At 29.6% G+C, this 24,186-nt stretch overlaps 5 protein-coding genes across 6 annotated transcripts; 2 read left to right on the top strand and 3 right to left on the bottom strand.

The window, feature by feature from the left end:
- The first annotated feature begins 193 nt into the window (after window positions 1-193).
- Window positions 194-5,371, top strand: LOC137932104 (WD repeat domain phosphoinositide-interacting protein 3). The gene is made up of 6 exons (XM_068775674.1): window positions 194-412; window positions 503-784; window positions 855-1,006; window positions 1,773-1,976; window positions 2,377-2,614; window positions 3,039-5,371. Exons 1-6 carry the CDS (start codon window positions 328-330, stop codon window positions 3,140-3,142), a joined length of 1,065 nt encoding a protein of 354 aa, XP_068631775.1. The 5' UTR covers window positions 194-327; the 3' UTR covers window positions 3,143-5,371.
- A 1,327-nt stretch (window positions 5,372-6,698) lies between these two features.
- waw (Translation factor waclaw) lies at window positions 6,699-14,944 on the bottom strand. Of its 2 annotated transcripts, XM_068775682.1 has the most exons (11): window positions 14,824-14,944; window positions 14,566-14,749; window positions 14,349-14,471; window positions 13,755-14,268; window positions 12,396-12,606; window positions 10,653-10,784; window positions 10,195-10,310; window positions 8,368-8,600; window positions 8,144-8,272; window positions 7,732-7,815; window positions 6,699-6,865 (listed from the first exon to the last, which is right to left on the bottom strand). In XM_068775682.1, the coding sequence occupies exons 1-11, from the start codon at window positions 14,889-14,891 to the stop codon at window positions 6,740-6,742; spliced, it is 1,920 nt and encodes a 639-aa protein (XP_068631783.1). In that variant the 5' UTR covers window positions 14,892-14,944; the 3' UTR covers window positions 6,699-6,739. The 2 variants fall into 2 exon arrangements, with proteins under 2 accessions (XP_068631783.1, XP_068631784.1); XM_068775683.1 differs by lacking the exons at window positions 6,699-6,865; window positions 7,732-7,815 and having other exon boundaries at window positions 8,252-8,296.
- A 1,148-nt stretch (window positions 14,945-16,092) lies between these two features.
- On the top strand, window positions 16,093-18,726 carry KdelR (ER lumen protein-retaining receptor). Its single transcript, XM_068775520.1, has 5 exons — window positions 16,093-16,272; window positions 16,358-16,617; window positions 16,730-16,876; window positions 17,260-17,365; window positions 17,926-18,726. The coding sequence occupies exons 1-5, from the start codon at window positions 16,182-16,184 to the stop codon at window positions 17,958-17,960; spliced, it is 639 nt and encodes a 212-aa protein (XP_068631621.1). The 5' UTR covers window positions 16,093-16,181; the 3' UTR covers window positions 17,961-18,726.
- Window positions 18,688-22,277, bottom strand: PolG2 (DNA polymerase subunit gamma-2, mitochondrial). The gene is made up of 6 exons (XM_068775519.1): window positions 21,879-22,277; window positions 20,723-20,848; window positions 20,390-20,546; window positions 19,870-19,976; window positions 19,049-19,153; window positions 18,688-18,935 (listed from the first exon to the last, which is right to left on the bottom strand). Exons 1-6 carry the CDS (start codon window positions 22,275-22,277, stop codon window positions 18,879-18,881), a joined length of 951 nt encoding a protein of 316 aa, XP_068631620.1. The 3' UTR covers window positions 18,688-18,878.
- On the bottom strand, window positions 22,267-23,441 carry GatC (glutamyl-tRNA(Gln) amidotransferase subunit C, mitochondrial). Its single transcript, XM_068775521.1, has 2 exons — window positions 23,087-23,441; window positions 22,267-22,447 (listed from the first exon to the last, which is right to left on the bottom strand). The coding sequence occupies exons 1-2, from the start codon at window positions 23,371-23,373 to the stop codon at window positions 22,267-22,269; spliced, it is 468 nt and encodes a 155-aa protein (XP_068631622.1). The 5' UTR covers window positions 23,374-23,441.
- Between the last annotated feature and the right edge of the window lie 745 nt (window positions 23,442-24,186).

Here is a 24,186-nt window from a genome sequence, read left to right as displayed (position 1 = left end):
GATGGAGGTTAATATTTAGGCTTCATACAATCACATCCATAGCTTATTATTTTACCAACAAAACTAGTTTATTTTCTGGTATTAACTCTATTCAGTAAATTGAACAATACCGAAACAAATATTTATTGATAGATTTTTATATTACCACACAAAAAAATTGCCGGTGGTTTGGTTTATTATCCGTAATATTGCCTGTGATACATATGTCAAAATAGAGTGTCAACATACGTTGTCAACATAATTTTTTAAGGCTTTTTGTCAAATAGCCGCAAACTTAAGAGCTATTATGGTTATTTACTAGAATTCCATTGTTGTTTGAATATTTTAATGGAAAACTTTTTCAAAATGAACTTGTCTGACGATAACACGTTTAGTAATGGGTTGTTATATGTAGGATTTAACCAGGATCAAGGTATGTATTCTAATAGAAATGAAGGCTAAACGCTTTCATTTTGTAGGTAAATACTTATTTCGACAGTTTTTCGTTTTGTAATTTCTACAGGTTGTTTCGCTTGTGGAACGGAGAATGGATTCAGAGTGTTTAATAGTGATCCACTTAAAGAAAAAGAGCGACAGAATTTTGCCGAAGGCGGTTTATCCTACGTAGAGATGTTATTTAGATGTAATTATATGGCTCTTGTCGGCGGAGGCAAAACTCCTTTGTATCCTCCAAACAGAGTTATAATATGGGACGACTTAAAAAAAGATTCTGCAATCTCTCTGGACTTCAATAGTCCAGTAAAAGCAGTTAAATTGAGAAGGGACAGGATAGTTGTGGTTCTAGGTAATAAATTTTATATTAAACATATTTGTTAAAATTTTTATAAAAAAATTTACGTAGTCTTTTTTTACAGAAAACTTAATTAAGGTTTATACATTTACGGCCCAGCCATTATTGCTTCATGTATTTGAGACATGCCAGAATTCTCGTGGATTGTGTGTTGTGTGTCCAAACAGCAATAATGCTTTGCTTGCTTATCCTAGTAGGAAAACTGGACATGTTCAGGTAAGAACACCAACAACTATTAATAAATAAAAAACTTAAATGTGTGTCATTTATGTACTATGTGTCTTTCTTTTCTAAAACATAAAGTTTTTTTTAAATATTTTAACATTCAGTAACAAATTCCAATAATCATTAATTTTTGTAGAAAGATTTATGATAACTGATTCACAAAAAATGTCTGAACTTGTTTTTTTGCTATCAATAATTTAACAAAGTTTTTATAACAACCTACCTTCTATTATATTTATCCTGATAAAGCAATATTATTTTATATCAACATGATTAAAAAAAGTTTTCCTAAAACATGCTTAAACAATGATTGCTCTTATTTTTGCAGCAGAAATTACCTATTCATCAGGCAAATATGGGTCAATTGAACACATACTTCAAAATTCTTTGTTTTTTTTTTTACTTTAAACAATGATAGAAGTTTATTAAAAAAAAAATTAACAAATTTTAGTCAATCAGATCTGTAAACTATATTTTAAAAAATGTGGAATTCTTTATAAAAATGATGTTGCTTACAAAAGTCTTATATAAATATTTGACATTATGAGAATGTATAAGTGGCAGCAATTAAATAATTGAAAGTTTTGTATATCTTTTTATTTTTCTAGAACTTTTACTATAAAAAAATGGAGAATTAATTACTGATGCCTTATATTTTTATTCTTCTCAATGATAGGATGCTAAGAGAAGCAGTGATAGTATTTACAAAATTGAGCTATTATTATCAGCGGTAATTAAAATTTTGTATTTTTTGAAGCTTGTAGAGTTAAGTAATCAAGCAGGATCAAGTAATACTCCAGAAGGACATCTCATAAGTGCTCATGAAGCACCTCTCAGTTGCTTGGCACTAAATGTTGGTGGAACAAGATTGGCTACAGCATCTTCCAAAGGCACACTTATCAGAGTGTTTGATACCAGTAATGGACAAAAGCTGGCCGAATTAAGAAGAGGAGCACATCAGGTAAAAAACAAGTATACCCTGCATTATATTGGAAAAACGAAATATTAATCTTTTAGAAAAACAATCAGTTTTAATTACTATAGATATAAAAAAACTAAATATTCTAAAGCAAACTGATGTATTACATATCGAGTTTAAATGGATTGTGTTTATTAAAGATTTTTCTGTGTACCATATTATATGATGTAACTACTATATATTAATTTTATCCATCAGTTTATGAGTCTATTGTTTAGCATAGTTCCCTTTTAAGGAGTTGCTTTTGTAAAAAGTGGTAACAGTTATCTAGTATATTTCTATGTTGAAAATCACCTCTGCCAAAAACACACTAAATATTTCATACAACTTATGTATAGTATTGTAAATACATATATTTTTAATATTTTTCCATTTGTTACAGGCAACTATTTATTGCATTAACTTTAATCACACAAGTACAAACTTATGTGTAACATCTGATCATGGTACTGTACACATATTCAGTTTGGAGGATGACAAATTGAATAAGCAATCAACATTGGCCACTGTTAATTTCTTGCCCAAATATTTCTCCAGTAATTGGAGTTTCTGCAAATTTACAATCCCAAATGGTCCACCTTGTATATGTGCTTTCGGGGTGGATAAGAGTTCCATCATTGGTGAGTTTATTCATCTCATTAGTCACAAGATATTAGAATGTCCATTATTGTACAAACATTCTTTGATTTAAATAAAGCAAAGTGTACTCAACTTTTTTGTATCTAATTTTATCAACTTAAAAAGAACTTGACTGTATTCACTTTTGATAACAATCCAAAATTTATCATGACATAACAATACAGGATTATGTTAAGCCAACAAATTTTCGTCTCATTAACTTTTAATACACTTCCATATATCATTTATTTAAGTGTAACACATAACAGGGTTAATATTACTAGCTTTAATTAAAAATGAGGTCATTTTTATCTTATGACGTTAAGATGTCAACACAATTTTGATTTACTATCTTGAATTACAATTTTTGCATTGTGTGACCTAAAAAATCTTTTTGTGTAATGAACAATTTATTACTTTTTTTAGTAATCTGTGCAGATGGATCATATTACAAGTACAAGTTCAATGAAAAAGGTGAATGTAACAGAGATGTCTATGCTCAATTTTTGGAAACATCTGAAGACAGATAAATATTATGTATTGCCTAGCAGATAGTATTGACCGAAATTAGTAGCAAACAATTTTGTAACTAATTTCTATTTTGATACAAGCACATGGTATGATGTTATATTAACTTTCACATTACTTGCTCCTTAAGATAATTATTTAATTAACATTCAAAATTTATGACAAAAATGTTATTGTCTTTAGTGAAATTAGTGAAATGAATTCATGAGATCCAACAACAATCAACTGTTCTGACATTCTGTCTGTGAATTCACATCTGTGCTGCTTACAACATTTAAGAAAGTTAGTGAAAATAATCAAAATAGTCATCAAACACAACTGAGTGTCGTTTCAAAGATTTAAGAATGAACTGAAGCAAAAATTAAATAACAAATCAATGCCACTTCAATTTGTTTTTAATAACAATATTTACATTTTTAAAAATTTTTATTTACACATTTATAACAATTTTTATTTAATTATTGTATCTTACATACAAAAAACGATTGTAATTATTATGGTATTGAAAAATAAGCTGAATAAGGGGATCTTCTGGCACATGGGTATTTTATGAAAAGTTTGTCTTGCCATTATTGTTTCAAAAAACGTTTTTTTTTTTTAAAACTGGACCCTCGCTGCTACCTCAATGGCATTTGCAGATTCCGCGAGTTTGAGGTGGCAGGGCCCAGAGTGCACATAGCCTTAGACCTCTTTGTCAAAAACTTACTGCCAAATGATTTAGCAACATTTGTCTGTTTTGTACCAAAGATTAAATTACTTTTATTCAAGACCCCATTGGATTTTAATTTCAAGGTTTATTATTTTGTGAACAAGTTTGGTGAAAGTTATATTAAAATAGTACCATAAGTTGACCAAAATGTCTTTCATATTTGATAAAATGTCTAATATGAGTGCTAATTATTGTAATATTTCATATTATTTGTATATTTATAACTGTTGGTTGGTTACTGTTATGAATAAATTTTATGTAATTGTAATAGATTGGCTTCAGATTGTATAAGTCCTGTAAAATTTGAATCATATAATGCATTATCTTAAAAATGTGTAGAAATTTTGAACATTTTTTATAGTTTTCAAATGTAATGTATAAAGTATATTGTAGAGATCATATATTTGCATAGACAATGTAGGAACACTCTTTTTTATAATAAAATAGATTTATAAACTATATATTTAATATGAAATAGTAATATCACCTTTTAATTACCGCTTTTGAAAATGTTGAGTTTATATTAAGTGACTTTGTAATGTGGAAGTGAAAAAAATGCAGCTTAATTTTGACACTTGTATAATCTACATCTAAACAGAAAAGTGTAGTTTCTCATCATTTTTACACTATGTACGATTTTTTTAGTTTTGTTTTTCTTTTCTAATCAGAAAATATTACCATTTGATTCATGACATTTAAAATCATAATTTTTTATTTGTAAATCATTCTTTTTAGATTTTTTTACGAAAATAACTACATTTATGTGTTATGTAGTAAGTTTTAATTATATAACATAATTTAAATTTTGTCAAAATATATGCACAAATTTCGTTGATATTCGATTGTAATCAGTTTCTCATGTTAGAAAACTTAAAAGGTCATTATGCAATTAAACTGCTATGTGATTGTTTAAAGTTAATCTACCAATTTAAAAACTCACAAGTTTTATCTTTCAAGATGCAGAAATACTCCAGTTCTCTTAAATTTTAATATTTTATTATTTGGTACTAATTTAAAATATATGGTAGAATGAACAAAATAATGTTCAGTAGGCACTTAATAATTTCTGTAAGAAACCTTTAATGTTGCAACTGGGTTAGTATTTGATCATAAATGTTATTTGTGTTGCAACGTAATTAGAAAAAAAGCTGAAAAATGTTATTATTTGTCAATTTATCGAGTAGCCGATAGAGAATCTTCATGTGTAATAGAGGGCGACATTATTCTGTCATCTTTGTTTCCAACTTTCTTAATAATGCATCTGTATTATGTTCTCCAGAAACTAGCGAAATAGCCCAAGTTCGTATTTACTAAAAACAATTGTACAAAAGAAACCTTTTAATTCCATGTTAAGTTATTGAGAGATGATCTTCCACATTGACATAAACAGTTGTTCCTTAAAAAGATTTATTATGAATTATTAAAGGAATACATTGTTGCACTAACTTTAATATACTTCTCCTACATATCCTATTGTTAAATACTGTAAGCTCGCAATTTTTTGACGTAACCATGCTTTCAAAGACCATATAAAATCTGTAATTTTGAAATAAAATGCAATATGAATCTGTTTTTTATTGGTAAACGTCATGCTTGCTTTTCAATGTAGGGGCAACATTGCGTCACACACACAAATAAAATTGTTCACTTACGTCGATATGAATAATAAAGCCAAAACAGCGTCCAGCGGCAATGGAATATAGCATAGCCAAAAATAAATAAAAGCGAAGCACTAATGAATATACACACTTCAACTTCGGGTTTCGTTTTGTTAATTCCTCAAGACCGTAGTGTAGACCGTAGTGGCTCTAAGAACAATCGAACAACAATAACCGATGAATTGTTGTTTGTTACATCGCGTATGGGGTGTTCCCTATTGGATGACGACTGAATTGACAACACCAAAATTGACACCAATAAAAATGAGACAAAACTGGCATAATTAGATTTTCCATCCAAAATAATTTTCGTTCATGTAAAAGGTTCCATAATACCCCCGTTGTAATGGAAAAAGCATATCATAAGTGAAAGCATTTCTCATCCAGTAACCTGTTCTAAAGAAATTTCGTAATATTGTATAACATATATCGATCTATATTTTAACTTTGGTCACGCGAAGACAGATTTTGACAAAGTTAATATCACGATGTAACTGTAAACTTCCCTGATAATAGTAAGTCGAGGATATGCATATAGTGCTCCTATACATTAGTTGCTTGGAGGTTATCCCGAGGTCACCCGACTTTACTCCAATGAATTTTTTATGGGGCAACCGTAAAGAGAGAGTTTACGATAACAATCCCTGAACTCTTGTGAATTTAAAACAGAATATTTGTCGAGATCAGCTCAATTGAACGAAGTTTACTGTAGCGTGTGGCGCAGAACATAAGGTTCCGTTTTGATCACTGTATGCTTTTATTAAAACTGCAAATGTAATATTACATTTTTCATTTAGGTTTGAAAATTTAAACCTGCAACCAGAAACTGTGTAAGATTTGTTGCGTAGATGCGGCTATTTGAAGACCGTGCGCTTTCATACGGTGCTATAAACAAAAATGAATACTTCGGTCAACCCATTCGAATAATCCCTTCAATTCGGAACGCGAAATGCGTATTAAATGAGATTTCTACAGTGGTTGCATCCAATAACTACGATGCGTTCGCTTAAACCAGAGAGTTTGGCGACCTCCAACGGAGAGGTACCTCTTGAGTTTAATAACGAAAAGATTTTAAATTAAATACATACAGCCACTTGTTATCACAAACCAAGTGAAGCTATAAATACCAACAATCAACAATACTCGTCAGTGAAACAAAAAAATTACTTTTAAAATCTTTAATTCTAGACATTAACCTTAAGCGATATAAATAAAATATTATAAATAAAATTTCATCTCTTCAATACATCAATAAAAGTGTCTCTCGGTATTTTAATATTCGCAACACTTCGCATTTTCTTTTTACCTTCGGCTTGTTGTTTAAGAAGCTTTTTTCTGCGTGTAACGTCGCCTCCGTACTGTAAAAAAGAAAAAAAAAACAATTTACATTTATTAGCAAATTTGTGCAAGGCAAACCATGGTTATATAAGTGACATTTGCATCTTTTCAAACAAGCATGCGCGTTATGAATAACATTGTAATTTTTATATTCCACACAATTACTTTGAAAGCTACATTAAAAAAAAATATCACTGGGATCTCTGCAGTTTTCTGTTGTCAGATTTTAAGTAAATAAATTTTGTGTTAACTGCATATTTATGAAAATAAAATAAGTCCATATTTCCTTTTATCAAGCCATAACAGGAAAGACTACTGACTTCATTTACCTTATTTCTATAAGTTTCGTAATATATTATGGAAAGTGCTTATTAAAAAATTTCAAATGCATCTAGTATTTGAAATGTCAACAAATAAATCGCAAGAGCAGACATTAAATGTTTTAAGTAGTAACTTTGAAAATCCGTAGGTTTTCTTAATTACTTACGTTTTAAAACTATTTATTTGCTTTCAAGAAAATAGAAGTAACAATACGGAATATTATAAGCTTTTTATAATTTATTAAACTTTGAAATAATTTTCAATAGTTAATAAACAAAGTGTCCAGTTAGTTGGCTTATAATATTAAGTTCATGTAATAATTAATAGCTTAATATAAAGATTTTTTTTATGGATATGGTTCTTTAAAGAATATTAAGTATACATTCTTCTACTTTTTGTTACCTCCTTGACCAAATGGCCCTAAGAAGAATCCCACGGATATTTCAATGATATAGGAAACATGTGTCAATACAATTCTCTAGTTTTAATAAAATTGAAAATATACATCTTGGATTAAATATGTTGTTTATTTTTTAATAATGTTATGTATGGCTCTTATTCTTACCAATTTTGCAGTAACATCTTTCCTGTAAGCTTTTATTGTTTCTCTGGCAAAAACTTTCCCCAATACTACTGCTTGAATTGCAACCTGCAACGATGTTTTGTTGTTCATAAAAAAAAGTGCATAAGTATAAAAAAAATGTGCTTTTTGTGGACCCTAATGCATCAGCACAGCAATGGTTCTGTTCTGTTTTGATACCATGAACGTAGGAGAGGAGAAACGCTCTGGCAGTATTAGTAGTACTATATAACAGGCACGACGCGTAAGTACGTACATTCGTCCATATATATTTATATATATATATATATATATGTGTGTGTGTGTGTGTGTGTATAAATATATATGGACGTTTTTCTCTTGAAGCGTATGGATCTTATGCCGTTTGACTAACAATTAGCGATATCTTTTTATTTACCTGCACCATCTGTCTCGGTATCATTTCTTTTAATTTTTCTGTTAGCCTCCTAGCATTATATTCCAGGCGTGACGTATGAACTATACTTGTCAATTCATCCACTAAAACACCGTTAAGAAGTATGTCCATCTGAAATTATACAGCGTCAATTATCTTCATATGATATGCCGTGGTCCCCGACTAACGGGACGATTTAAGTGAAATAAACGCGTAAAAATACTCACTCGTACTAAAGCACTGGGATGAAAACCATAATCTTGATAATCGAAGCTAGCAAAGCCAGAAGTTATGCTCTTGAGAGTATCGTGAAAGTCTATCACAACTTCAGACAGAGGTAGTATGAATTGCATCATTGTCATTTTGTCGTCAACTGCATTAGAAGGAAGTGGACTCCCTCTTCTGTCCACACAAAGAGTTGTTACTGCTCCGATGTACTGGACGGGAGTTATAATTGTACCTATAAAAATTTTGCACTACAAATTATACACCAAAGAAAATATTAATAATTAATATTAAAATTTTAATCTTAAAATTAAAATAGCTACTTGGAATGTATGTGATAAACATGGCAATAAAATAATTATTGGAATATTAAAGTTGACGTAATAACTTTGTGTAAAGCGCTTTGGTTACTTAAAAATCCCGTGATGCGAATGGATGACTTACAGGGATATAACGTTGTGCACGTGAAATAAACAACTTCTCCCGCACATTGCTCTTATTAAATTATGTATAATACATCTATTAATACAAAGTTTAATACATATTTCATTAATTGATTACATCACGAGTCGGCAACATTTTTAATGTAAAAAATGATATACTAATTAAAAATTTATGCCAATCGCCTATTATTTTTTGACCTAACAAATCTGTAAAAGTAATATTCATATTTATAAAACATGTTCATCTATTAATTTTGTAATGAATAAATTTAATTACAGAACAAAGTTATTTTTAATTGTAAATAAACACAAAAGGACGTTTTTAAGTATATTAAAGATGGCGGGCAAGAGCAATGGCATATTTTTTATATATAATTATTTTAATGAGATATTTGGGTTGCCATATCATCTGCAATTTTTTAAAATTCGATCATATACGTTATTACGTTACGTTTTTAATTTCTTGTCTAAACTAAGAATAGTTTAAGGGCGCACTAAAATTTATTGAACGGCGCAGTGGCGCTCGCCGACGCCGCGTTGCCGAAAACGACTTGGCGATTTCATGAATTTTTTTATAACTTTCCGAAAACACAGAAACTTAAAAATCTTAAAGAATATAATGACAATTTAACTTAGCGCCTTTGACAATACACCTATCCCCCGATTTATACGGTACTTGTTTTACGTTTTCGCTTTTACACGGTTTTCCAAATAAGTTTTTTTTTGTTTTTATCGCACTCTACTAAATGCTACTGTGATTGAACACGTGCGCTGTGTACACATTTCACGGGGAATCCCGAGCTTATGTGCTGACTTGCTGCACACGCACACTGTGTCTGTATTTCTTCGCATAAAATTAAAGTTTTATCTACGAAAAATTGTATTTGAGTGAAAGTTTCACAGTGTCAGAAAGATTTAATTTTACATATTCGTACAAATGAGTGCATAATTTAGATTATTATAAATAAAAAAAACAGTGTTTCCGTAATATATTAAATATTTTATCTTGTCAATGCATTTTATTTCTGTGTACACCTATAAATATTGAAAATAATCACAACTGTTAAATAGCAAAATTAGGCATTTTCTGCAAGCTTTTCGATTTGCACGGTTTTGACTTGAAAATTTTTAATTTTCGATTTACACGTTTTTCTCAGGAACGTATCTACTTTAAACTTCGCACGTTTCACAGTTTTTGTGAATCGAATTTATAATTCTTAGCTGTAACAAGACAATGCCTGTTGGGTCAGCTAGGGTATGTAATTACTAAGATAAGTTAACTCTGGGCAAATATTCGATCTCTAATAAGGATGATAATCGTTTGTTTCGAAAATTTTATACGGATGTTGAAGAAAAGCAATAAATTACCATAAAAATGAAACATACCTATAACAAACGGTTCGTAATATTCTTCAATGTGTTGTGGGTCTGGCAGTTGCAAAGGATTTGTAATAATAATTTCTTCACTTTTATAATGTCTTATTATTTTTGCTCCCTTTAGTCTGTAATTTTTTATATGTAAACAATTAATCTTTTATTTGATGACTACTATATCGAATTAGAAATGAGAATATATATAAATCAACGAAAGTAACCGCCAGTTCAGAAGTGGGCATAGGCCACATAGCAAGCAGAACTGAAGGTTGCTGCGGGCTTCAGTTTCTAGAGTGGAGACCACGGACAGGTAAGGGTACCCACATCGCGGAGGGACGATTTTGATGAGGTCTTCGGAAGGCACTGGATGCAGACCGAAATCTTACGGGGCTGACCTATGTCCGGTAGTGTTACGGCTGAAATGATCATGATACACAAAATAAATAATAATACTAATAAAATATACTTACTTAATTTTATATGGCACAGAAGGGGCAGTCAGAATTGCTTCAGCTTTGTGTTCTTGTAACAGGCGTTGTGTAAACACATCAAGATGCAATAGCCCCAAGAAACCGACGCGCCAACCTTGCCCTAAAGCTGGACTGACATTAACAAATAAAACGATGTTATTTAACATCTGTCTATCATTTTCGATGGAAAATAGAAGAGAGTACGTAAACCAGATAAGTTCGATGAAAGATTACTTAAAGAATTTCGCGAAGTTCTTTATTCATGGTATATTATTATTATTCACTTGAGAGCGTCAACAGTTACAAGTAGTATGTACATAGAGTGGAATAAAGAATAATAAAAGAGCCTAATATACTTTCCACCTCAATATAGTAGCATCCGTCAATTTAAAGCGCGCCCTGATCTGAGAAGAACCCGCAATAAATTCATACGGTGTTTTATGGCCACTTGTTCAGTATCATTTATACAGTACCGGAGCGATTAATTCCTGGACTATATTAAAACTTAAAAAAACCTTCACATTGTAAAGGTTTGATTCATAAACTTTTTAAAATAATGACAAAATAATTGAGAAACAAGGAAATGTTTTACACAGTTGTACTGAAATAGTTCTTCTCTGTTCTACATAAAGATAAAATATGTTTGAATCGAAGCTTGGGGCAATTGTATTACAAAGGGTATATCACATTTACCTTTATAATACAATTCTCTGATATTTTTCAAATTTATTAAGATCGGATACGAAAGAAAATTGTTGTTGCTGTGTTATTTTTTTCAGATTTGAAGGCCCTTAGGTAAATCTAAAAACTAACATAGGCAAGACATAAAGTAAACTTTATGTCTTGCCTATGTTAGTTTACTCCGGATTAGACTAAGAAACGTGATTATTTGATAGACAGTGTAGTCGTAAGAAGTGACGTTACGGACAATTCTCTTCTATCCGTATTTATTGGCGGATTTGAAGCGTATTTTACATTTCTATATTTTTAAAAATAATAATAAATTTATTTCTTTTTTAGCCTAAATTAAATGAAGACGTTATGTTTACATTTGTGCAATAACTGTTAAAAATAATAGCGATAAATAACCCTAATTGGGTAAATTAGGTTTACATTCCATTACATTACATTGCACACATATGATCTCTAAGAGTACACTTAAGTTTCTTGAATGGAGATCAAAGACCGGCGATCTCAGAAAAGTACGTTCACTCACAAGGTGACCTTTATTGTGACGTTGACGTCGTCGCGTCTGCACATAGACGCACACTGCAAGGTATAAGCTTGCCCTAAAGATATATATGAGGGATATACCAAAATCACCACGCTTGGAAGGCAGGTTAAAGATCGCAGTGTGGTATTATGTTACGCAGAGGACGCTGCCACCCATACTCAGGAAACTTGCTTCTGGAGCAGTATCAATCCTATGTAATTAATGCACAAAATGTGAATTATATAAGATTGTATCCCGGGTATCGAACCTGCTACCTATATTCGCAATGATCTATGGTCTCAGTTATCTACTGGTTACTTTGTTAAGGTTGCCAGAATATGTTGGCTATCAGCCACTTTCCACTGGTCTTAATGAAAACCTATGAAAGAGGTTTGTGTTCAGCTGTGGACATCCTACGACTGATATGATAATGATGATGGCGATTAATAGGAAGATCTCGATGGCACTAGAGGCTATCAATTACACAATAAGTAATATAACTGAAAAAATGTATTAAAAAACAGTTTCACCTGGAATCAACATTTACACTGACTGCAGAATCATTTAGAGCTAATTTCTTTATGGCATCGCTAAGGAAAACGTGTTGCGACTGGTCTGCAGGGAATATCCCGGCATACACCATATGTTTAATTGCTTGCGTTGATGTTGTTTCGAGATTCTCAACTGCATCCACCGATAACAAGTGATCTCCGACACTACCTCCGCCTTTTGGGCCAAGACCTAAACAAATTTAGTTGACTATTAATTATTATTAATCCTATTGATGAACTATTCGTGGGCAGGCAAGTCAGCGGTCGGAGTGTTGTGGCATGGTGAATGCAGTGTTACTGTTTATCCTTTGGAAACTCGTGCATTCGGCGACCTTTAAAGCCGAACGGTCATCTCGAGTGACGACCAAGAGCCGTAGACGGGGCGTGAGTAAGCCTCTACTAGGAAGACCAACAATATAATCAAGGTCGCAGGAAGTTGCTAGATCCGGGTCATTTTGGTGATATTTGGGAAAGGACTATGCTTGTGAGGACAGTGGGCGTTTATCAGCTGTAATAAAAAGATGACATTGAAAATATTATTAGATTAATTATAACAAAAATATTTATGATACACCTGGCATAACTACAGCATAATTTTTTTTTAATTTGTACAAGGAAAATACAACCTTTCTATGTTTATGTTCTCGTACTATTACTTAATCAAGCTACAAATTTTCTGAAAATGATAAATAAATCAATGATTTTTATAGATGACCTCACAATTATATTGCACATTGTGTAGTCACTTGCAAAAGTATTGCATTGAATATTATAGAGACCATAGAGCTTGCAATTTTTTAATTGGCTATAAAGTTATAAATAAAGCAACACTGAGTATGTGCTGGGCACTATTTAAGATAAACTTTGAATGTAAATCACAATGGGCACATTGTAATACTTACATAATGCCTATTGCTAACAGGAATTAAACATACAAAAGACACCTAGAACTAAATCTAGCAGTTTCTAGAGTATATGTAGACTAAGTAATAGATAATGCGCAACTCTAATGTAGTAACACATACAGTTAGTAAAAAAGAATTATATGAATAACCATTGTTACTCAAAAATATATCAGAATAACTAGTAGGCCATGCCATGTCTTCATTCAAGACAATCCCAACATCAGTTCAAGAATCATTCCTCAATATCAGTCACTGTTAGGAATCTTTAATTGAAGATAGCATAAAAAGGTAAAAAGGCTCTTGAGGTATTTCACCTTCATCTATTTCTCTATTTTTATGTAAACTTACAAAAAGTTCTTTTTAAAAACAAAATCTCATAATTTTACTATCTACAACAAGTTTGTTTGTATTAAATCTATTCTCTGTTACTTACCAACCATGACAACTTGACCTGCAATAGCTTTATCAATAGGCTCTTCACCTGGTCTTAAAAGTGCAAGATATTTTACCGTGTGCTGCTTGGTACTTGATTTCCACTTCACAGCTTTTCCAACTTCTACTGTTCCAGAATGTATATAAGCTAAGCAGAGTACGCCTCTGTATTTATCATGCCATGTATCTATTATGTGAGCTTTAAAGTAACTGTTTAGATCTACATCAGGAGGAGGTATCCTAGTTATTACAGCCTGTAATAACTCTTCAACACCCCAACCTTTTTTTGCAGAAACACTTAAAACTGTATTTGTGTCAATATTAAAAAGTGAATTTAGTTGTCCTTTCACTTTATCAGGATCAGCGCGAGGCAAATCAACTTTGTTTAAAGTGGGAATTATGATTAGATTATTTCTTTTGGCCAGTGAATGAACAGCCACTGTTTGTGCCTGAATACCTTCATTTGCATCAACCAATAGTATCACTCCTTGACATGCTGTAACACTTCTCACAACCTGCAAAAGGCATTGTAATAATAATGATTAATATATAATATAATATATTTAAGGAAAGTTAGGAAATATTTTTTGTATACCTCATTAGAAAAATCTACATGTCCTGGTGTATCTATAAGATTTAAGAGGTAAGAATCATTGTTGTATGTATAGTTCAGTGATGCCGTGACAGCCTTAACCGTTATCCCTCTTTCTTTTTCTACCTGAAAACATTTTATTTGTTAAAAGTTTTTTGCACTTAAAATAATAACTGATGTACTTTGCTATATCAAGCATATCAATTAAAATAAAACTAACCTGTAACTGATCTAAAACTTGCGCATTTTCAGTACTAGGTTTTATAGCACCGGTTTTTTCAAGCAATCTATCAGCCAAGGTACTTTTCCCATGATCAACATGCGCTACTATACTAAAATTCCTAATCTTTTTGTAGTCCAATATTTTACTATTACAATCGTCACTATTCATTCGCTTTAAGTAACTGTAATGAATCATAAAAAAATCTTAAAGAACCTTAGTGAATATTTAAGAAATAGTAATTAGAATAATTATAACCTATTTGTTCTCGTAAGTTTTACATAATTTATCCAAGTCTTATTAATGTGTCTTAAATAATTAAACATTATAATAAAGAATTATATTTTACATTAGTTTATATACTTTTTAATAAAGCTATATTAATTTTATATATCTAATATTATGACACAATAGACATAAGTGTCAAATTAATGGCTGTCAATATATTAAACAGCTGATAGTGACATATAATAGTTTTTTTTCTAGAGTTTAGAGATAGTTTTGAAATGTAGTGCCTATGCTAAATAAGCTAAGTTTTATTAGGTGCAATTCGCGATATTTTAAATCTATTTTCTCAACTTATTCGAATATATATTTAAAAAAAAATTCTCTGCCAAATGTTATAACATATTCTATATTAAACACACCAAAAAAAGGATGGCTTGAAAAATTGTTATAATTGAAAATTCATGCTATGAAATGACAGTCTGTATTTGTCGTTTATTTAACAGATAATACGTTCTTCTAAGAATTTTGAGTACATCTATCCCCCGATTTACACGGTACTTGTTTTACACGTTTTCGTTTTTACACGGTTTTTCAAAAAAATATTATTGTTTTAATAACGGATTTTATTACCATCTCTCGCAATGTAAATATTTCTGCTTCAAACATCAAATCGGCACAAATAACTTGGAGTGATGAAAGTGAATTCGAACCTTCGATTCCCAAAAAAAAGAATGAGAGTAATTTCTGACAGTGATAAAGGATAATAAAACACCTTTGGTTTTATTTTTTGTTCTTCTGTTTAATGTATTGTAATTAAATAAAAAAAAGTGTTTCCGTAATATCAACTTTTATTTTTATTTCCGTGTATATCTAAAAAAATTGTAAAAAAATCACAACTTTTAAATAGCAAAATTATGCATTTTCTGTAAGTTTTTCGATTTACACGGTTTTGACTTGAAAATTTTTAATTTTCGATTTACACGTTTTTCTCAGGAACGTATCTACCGTGTAAATCGGAGGATAGGTGTTTAATGCACAATTACGTTATGACTTCAAAAAATTATGTAATATTCAAAAATTTCCTAAATGTTAGCATTTTTTTTACATCTACATTACAAGAGAATCTTAGAAAAGTAAAAATTCACCAAATCACAATGAAAATTTTAGTGATATAGAAAGTGTTTAAAATAATAAAAAGAAATAACAGGTTACTCTTATTATAGATTTTCATGATTACATCATAAATTAAAATACTTGAGCATTTTTGAATCTGTAAACATTGTTTTTCGGTGTCATTCAGCCACGTCATTTTAAGTTGAATGAAAAGATTGTTATAGATATTTAGTGTACGCGGCGTTTATCATAAGTTATTCGTTAAATAGTAAATCATGAACATTTTCCGCTTGCTTGCTGATTTATCCCACCTATTAGCTATTATAATATTGTTAATCAAAATATGGAAAACCAGATCATGTGCAGGTAATTTATCTACTAACCGGCATGTCTAGCATTTGTTAAATACATAAGTGATTGATGGGTAATCTTTACGGTATTTATCTTACAGGAATATCAGGAAAATCGCAAATACTTTTTGCTATAGTCTACACGGCGCGGTATCTAGATTTATTGACGACGTTTGTGTCTGCTTATAACACTATTATGAAAATAGTGTTCATCGTGGCCTCTTATGCGACGGTTTATTTGATGTATGTGAAGTTTAAAGCTACGTACGACCATAATCATGATACGTTCCGCATCGAATTTCTGCTCATTCCATCCGCTATACTTGCACTTCTAATCAATCGTGAATTTACAGTTCTGGAGGTTAGTATACATGAATTATCAATTGTTTATGCCTACTTAATTAAATTTGAACATACAGTTTGTTTCTTATAATTATACTTGATGCTGATAAAAACTTTTAATTCATTAACAGGTATTATGGACATTTTCTATTTATTTGGAATCAGTAGCTATTCTGCCACAGTTGTTTTTGGTATCAAAAACAGGTGAAGCTGAGAGTATCACCTCCCATTATCTATTTGCTCTTGGATCATACAGAGGTCTTTATCTATTGAATTGGGTGAGTAATACAAAATTACTTTGATAATAATTTAAAGATTATATGATTCCTTGATTTACACATATATATACATATATATGTTTATGTATAAACACACACACACATATATATATATATATATATATATATAAAAGATTTCCCCCTATGCATTGCCTCATCACAATATATTAGGATCCATAAGGCTTGGAGTGCTGCAATTCGTAAATTCCTTTAGGGACTATAGGTTAGCAGAAAATGAATTTCAAATTTCTTGGTTGAGGTGCTCATTAAATTCATAAAGCAAAACAGGGGACAGCTAGTATATACATGTAATAAAAATGAATGTTTGTAACATTTCAACAAATTTGTATCTGGTTTTTAATTTGCACATTGAACATTTTCAGATATACCGCTACATCGCTGAGGATCATTACGAACTGATTGCTATTGTGGCTGGAGTCATACAGACAGTACTCTATTGCGATTTCTTCTACCTGTACATTACAAAAGGTAATTTTCTTATATGAGCTTCTATTATTATTATTCAAAAACAATTTTTGTAATAAATATCGGTAAATACCTGCTATCGTGCATTAATAATTACCACAAAATTTATGGTTAAAAATAGTCTTGCAATGTGTTTTAAATTTATTAATGAAAAGTATTTTTATGTAGTTCCCTGGAACAAATTTTCACCAAGCCCTGGTGTCTTTTTGATTTAACATACAACAGCAATATTTTAATGTTTATTTCATTTTTCATCTAAGGAATTTAAGTTTCACTATATGTGTTTTGGTCTTAAGGTTTTAAAATATTTACTTTTGTAGTAGTGTAGTCTTTAATCTAATTAAAGTAATTTAAGTTGGAAATCTAAGTGTGAGACTCATGTTCTGCTGTAGACACCCAATGACTAGAATGGTGACAAGTTTTTCATTAACACTGGTCATTTACAAGATAATATTTTTGTTTCATTTAATGTTTTACTTCTAATTAATAAAAATATTTATTTACTTAACTAGATATCTCACTCTGCAAAAATAAAATGTAAATGATTATGATTTTTTTTTCAGTGTTAAAAGGAAAGAAGCTACAATTGCCGGCTTAGACATAAACCAGCAGCACATGCTATAAAATAACTTGATAATGTTGGTCATTATAAGTCAATAATACTACCTAAGATCTAGCTATGTAAAGTGTGTGGGTTATTGTGAAAGCATTTTGTCATTAAAATCAGTTAAATGTGATTAAATCTGATAGTTCATTAAAAACCCATTAATTATAATGATACTTAAGAAAACGTTAACAAGTTTATTTGTTGATGCAAACAAAAATTTAGTTACTGTGTATACATATAGTATATATCAAACTAGTTGTATTTATATTACATAACATTAATATGTTAAAAGATCTAAATCATGTTTGCCACATGTAAATTTTCTCCTATCTTTTTGTAGTAACAAAATTAGTATAATGTTACCTTAAATGTCAATCATATGATTTTACAAAGTATTGAAGATATACCATTTTATTATTTTGTGCATCTTTCACATGACAATGAACCAACTGCACATGAATACCATTCCTTATTTTGATGACAATGTTTTTATTTGACAGTTATATTAACTAAGTATAACTTAACTCTGACTAAGGCTAAGTAGAGCAATACAGCCATAAAAAATTGTAATATAGATTTGTATGGTATATTTAACACATAGTTTAAATCAACCTTTTTTTTAAATAATTTAGGGCAACTAATGAAATAATAAAACTTGAAATTTTGTGTAAATCATTTATGATTGATATTTAGATCAATTCTTTTCACTAAGGTTTATATGTAACATTTTGCAATAAGTATTCTTAAATAAATGAAATTTGAAAGTGTTTAGATACATTATTTACAATCACCTGGTAAATTATAAAGACAAACAAATGCTTATATACGCAAACAATATGAAGTGAAACTATAATACATATCTGTAAATGATTTAACAATTTTATTTTTTTGAACACTTATTAAGTTCTTTCAATTACCACATAGTAATGTTGCATAAGCTTCAAAATCAGCTAAGTGCAATTGTTCCTGGAAGAAAAAGGTAATACTGTTATTAATTTTAGTTGTACAAAATGAAAAAAACATGGAACTTTTACCATCCTTGAAATCTTTTACATATCTTCGAAATATTTACATTATACCTTTAAAATAGTACTGCTGTTCAGTAAGTGAAATATACCATTTGTTAGTGTATTTTCACTGATAACAGCTGTGTATGGTACTCCAACTTTAAAATTTTCTTTAATCTGAAAACAAGTTTTTTCTGTTCAATTAACCTTGTACAGTGGTGATATAAAACTATAGTTATTATTAAATATTGGTGAATAATAGTTCATAAATACAAGAAATTTCTAACAAACACAATAATATAGGTAGTTAAATTCTAAAGTGGCTGTCATAAGCATACATTCCAGAAGAGGATGTTGCAACAACCCCTACATAAGCAAGTCAAAGTTACCAAAGCTTTGGTAAAAAATCTTTAAAGGTTTTCCATAAATTTAAAAAAGAGAGGGCATAAAGATACTTCTTAGGTGTTCTCATAGATACAAAAACAAAAAAAAGGCAAATATCCTGGATTTAATGATTTGAGCGTAAAACTTAGTTAATTTTAACTTACCATAATCATAAAGAAAATAATGTAAAAATTCATTGAAACAGTTGCAACATATTCAACTAAAAAATTAAATTAGATTATTCTGTTAGTCAAATGGCTGTAAAACTACCCTGCGAATTATTTTTTACAGATAAAAAGGGTTTAAAAAAAGTGGCCAATAAATGTGCAGCAGCATCAACAGTAAGGAAACTGAGTGAATCAGAAGAAATTAGATGTCGAGTATGTTGGCTTAGTTATAATATGCAGAATTCAGAAAGGTTATACTTAAATTTAAGGAAATAATATAATGTACATATGACAAACATTTTAAAGCTACTCAATGCTTTTATTTTCTGGAGTAATAATCACCTGTGTTTCTAATGGCATCATGGTATTTGTGCATGTCATTGAAATATTTCGTAGTTTATGCATAATAAATGTAGATAAATCTTTAAGAGTATCAAAATCTTTAGAATCTGTAACAAGGAAAAGATTTAAACATATTGTCTGAAGGTGTGTCAGTAGGAGAGATAATTTCCTATGTGAGGGTAAGTTTATATGAAAAAATTGCTTGCAAATATGTAGTTCCTTCATTATTCAAATTAAAAATTGACTACATGCTAACATAACATAAGTGAACCTATAACTTGTTGGAATAGTCTTTACCAGATGTTACAAGACCCCATAGCATTTCTTATCTCTTAAAAATTAAATACCATATAAGATTAGTAATGCAGTTATAAAAAACAAATTTATAATTATATTATAGATGGATGTGGCATACATAGATCTTGTAATATTCTTTTAGGTGAAACATTAAGGAATATGTGTTATGAGTGATGGTCACAGGTCTTGTTTTAAATCGACATCAATGTATGTTTTCATTTACCTTTATAATCTAAAGCAATTGCAATTTTATAGGGTGCCATTTTCCTATTAATATGTAAGTACTCTTCCTCGGTACAGTTATTTAGGGCATCAAATAACAAAGTGAACAAGGCATCTTCAAATGGCATTTTACAGTTTAAATGAGAAATACCAGCATCCTGTAAAAATATTTAATATTATTACTAAGTAATAAAATATTCATACTAAACCTAAAGTTGAAGTGTTGGCCTATTTAATAGAAAGAAAAAATATTGAATAGAATATTTTAAAGAAAGAAAAAAATATACTGTATACCATATATTTGTAAACCAAACTTAAAAAAAATAACACTTACAGTATTAACGGAAATAGTTTCAACAATCCTTGGACCCCAGTCAAAGTTTGCTATTATATTTACATTTGCATTATTGTTTTTATGTTTAATATCACTTAAAGTAAATAGACTAGGTGTTGTTGTTACCTGAAAATTAAAAAAATGGATTACTTGTTGCCAAGAAATTATTTGAATGTGATTGGTATGAAAGAATAACACAATATACTTGTTTAATATAAGACAATACAATTAATTTTTATAAAAAATGTAAGTAATGCCAAAATAATATTCCATACTTTAATTATAATTTTGTCACAATCTGTAGTATTTTCACTAATACTGAATGTGTACTTTCTCTACTAAATTTCCAAGCTATACACATACACACCTTGCCATTTCTAAATTAAAGTCTGATCTCAGAGAATGTTGAAAAAAAAAACTTGTAACTGTATTGTAGTTTCCTAATCATGCATAAGCATTCAATTGGGGAATTCATCTTTTGGACTGCTAGATAAAATATTTTTTCATGCAAATAGCAGCAGTTCATAATATCCCCTTATTTACTTTTAGTCACCCAGTTGCAGTTGCAAGCAGTTGCAGCATGCATATAGGGGCAGTACTATTTCCATTAGGAACCAGTGCTGTATACTTATAGCACTTAAGGCAATATTAAAGTAGTTTTTTGGTTCATAATTAAAAAAAAATCTTTCTTAAATTACAACATAAGCTGAAATAAATTTAAAATCTATTAACATCCAGACCTATTTATTAAAAAAGTTTGTTAAGAAAAGTTCCTTTATCAATTTAATGAATACTTGTTTATGATTTCAGGTTGAATTTATTTAACATTGTAAATCGAACTTTAAATTTAGGATTAATTAATTGATCTCAGTGAACATATCAAACTTTTCCAACAATAATTATGACATTAAAAAATCCATAGGAAAAAGGATATGCTTTATTAATCCCAATTAATATTACATCTCTCTGCAAAAGTATAAAAATCAGTTCACATAAAGAAGACTTCATCCAAATTGTTTTTTTCACTATGATGATGTTCAAGCATAATTTAAATATTGATTATTACTAAAATTAAATCATTTAACAGTAAAATATATTGTAGTAATTAAATATAAAGTAATTATATTTGATAAATTATACAGGAATGAATACTAACAGAACTCCACCAATATTTTCTATATCTCTGCCACTGCATAAAATATTGCATTACATCTTGTTCTGATAGAACAACATTGAAAGATAATTCGGAGGTAGGTTTTGTACATGTTGCATCTAAGGTACATTCCTCAAAATATACTTGCTTTTGCAAAGGCGTAGACATACTTATAAAGCCATATGGCTTTAATTTATCTATCTTCCCTGTTTTAAGCTCATTTAAATATACAGGAAAATGCAGGCAAGTTTTTGTATATGTAAATTTTAACCATTCACTTTTTATATTTTGTAAAAGAATTTTGCTTGGTTTTTTATAAGTATATGATATATTACCACTGTTTAATTCAGTGATGGTGAAGAATTTTTTTAAATTTAGGATCTTTTTTATTTCAGTTTTCATTTTCTTTTATGGATTGATATTTTGATTTGATATCTATATCATTTATGTCCCGTAAGGGTATATTGCCTGGTGGTGCAACAAAATAATCATCTTCTGTTATATGGGCATTTCTCAGAATATCATCACGACAATTTCCTTGTGTAACTTTGTCTGGACGGAGACTTAGATTTCTGAAAGATATAAAATAAACATATTTAAGATTACATAGATCGCAATATATATTAATAGGTTAATTACAAACCAATGTCCTTAAATGACACATATCTTTGTCAATTTTTATTTCTCTCATAGTACAATTTACACATGTTTTATGCTGTATCAGAGCTACTCTTTAATAACTAAATTTGCAAATAGGCATCACATTAGTTATATTATAAATAAAACAGCTTTTTAATAACAGGTCCAGTGACACCACACATTTAAAAATAATTTATACAATCGCAGCTTTTATTTTTAAATCAAGTCTAAGGTGTATGTGCCCTATGTGCAACTATTTGTTTTTAAAGTGAGTGCAGAAATTTACTGGTTTATGTGAGTAATTAATTATAGTATACATTTTTTCGTATATTTTTTTGCCAGAGTGGTCATTATTTTTAGAGCATTGTTAACAAATACACATTGTTAGATATAAACATGAAGTTTTTGTATTTAAATATTTGATTCATAAAGGTAAAAAATATTATTGATATAAAATCCCAGGATTACGGCTAAAATTATCTCAAAAAAGGGAATAGCAAAGCATAAGAAGTGGAATGCGAGAATGAGGTGAATTTGTAATAGAAAAAAAGAATTTTAATTACAGTACTTACTCATTTTCTAATACAGAATAAAGAGGATCAATGCTATCAGTATTTAAGTGAAGAATTTTGTCAGCAAATGCAATGGAATCTTCCAATATTTCTACACCCTCTACGGTATCACATTTAACCAATGAAAGTCTCTCCAAAAGTGCTATAGTGTTTGAATCAATTTTAAATTTACTGTTTTGTTTTTTCTCCAAAGTATTAACTGGTGACTTTGGTACTTTAGTACACAAGTTTTTAGATAAATATCTGTAAAAATATATGCCACTGTATGTAATTTTTGAAATGTTCATTATTTATTTAAGGGATTAGCCGTAATTGACTTTATTAACTAAGCACTTAATTAAAATGATTTTTTCGAACAATTTTAAGGTTATATAGCACCTATAACAGTATTGCCATTTAATATAATAATTACTATTTAAGCAGTTTTCAATCTCATAGTAAAGTTTCTTTAGTAATAATATATTGTTCTCTAATCTGTTCTATTCAACCTTTATTATCAGTTAGAATTATCAAGACTTTCATAAATACATCAAAGTATTTCCCAAGCTTGCTTTACTACAAATCATGGAATATGGACGGATGCCAAAACTATTGCTATATGTTGTTTGTAATAGGCAAAGGAAGAATCCCATAGTAATTTAATGGATTTGAATACCGAACAGAGTTTACATCATTATGCTTCACGACTAGAAAGAAAATAATTTGAGTGCCCTTTGGTATTAATTTACAACAAAATAAAAAAGGTAGTGATATAAGTGTAACGTTTTATGGCAATTAATTATTTTATCTACAAAATACAACTCTATAATATTTATTATCATTCTGATGTTATAATAAAATACCACTTGTGGTAGAAATTTGAAAATCTGTCAGTGTTATGTCAAATGTCATAAAAATATAGTCAATTTATTGTGTTTACTTGCTTTTAATTATTGGAATAAATAGAATTACAGTAAGTGGGATGAAATAATTTGTATTTTTCGTATTCGATAAAATGTTGTAAACTGTTTGATTATTTACAGGAAAATGAAGAAATATGCACGAAATATGTTATACGATAAATTACATCGAGGTGCAGTTCTAGTTTGTGTTGGGTTAAC

This window comes from Battus philenor, unplaced genomic scaffold, assembly GCF_028537555.1.
Source record: "Battus philenor isolate CCGP_79_NKW_IND1 unplaced genomic scaffold, ilBatPhil1.0.hap1 SCAF_9, whole genome shotgun sequence".
Taxonomy (NCBI): Eukaryota; Metazoa; Arthropoda; class Insecta; order Lepidoptera; family Papilionidae; genus Battus; species Battus philenor.
Note: the sequence above shows the minus strand (reverse complement) of the source record. Positions and strands in the feature narration are given on the sequence as shown.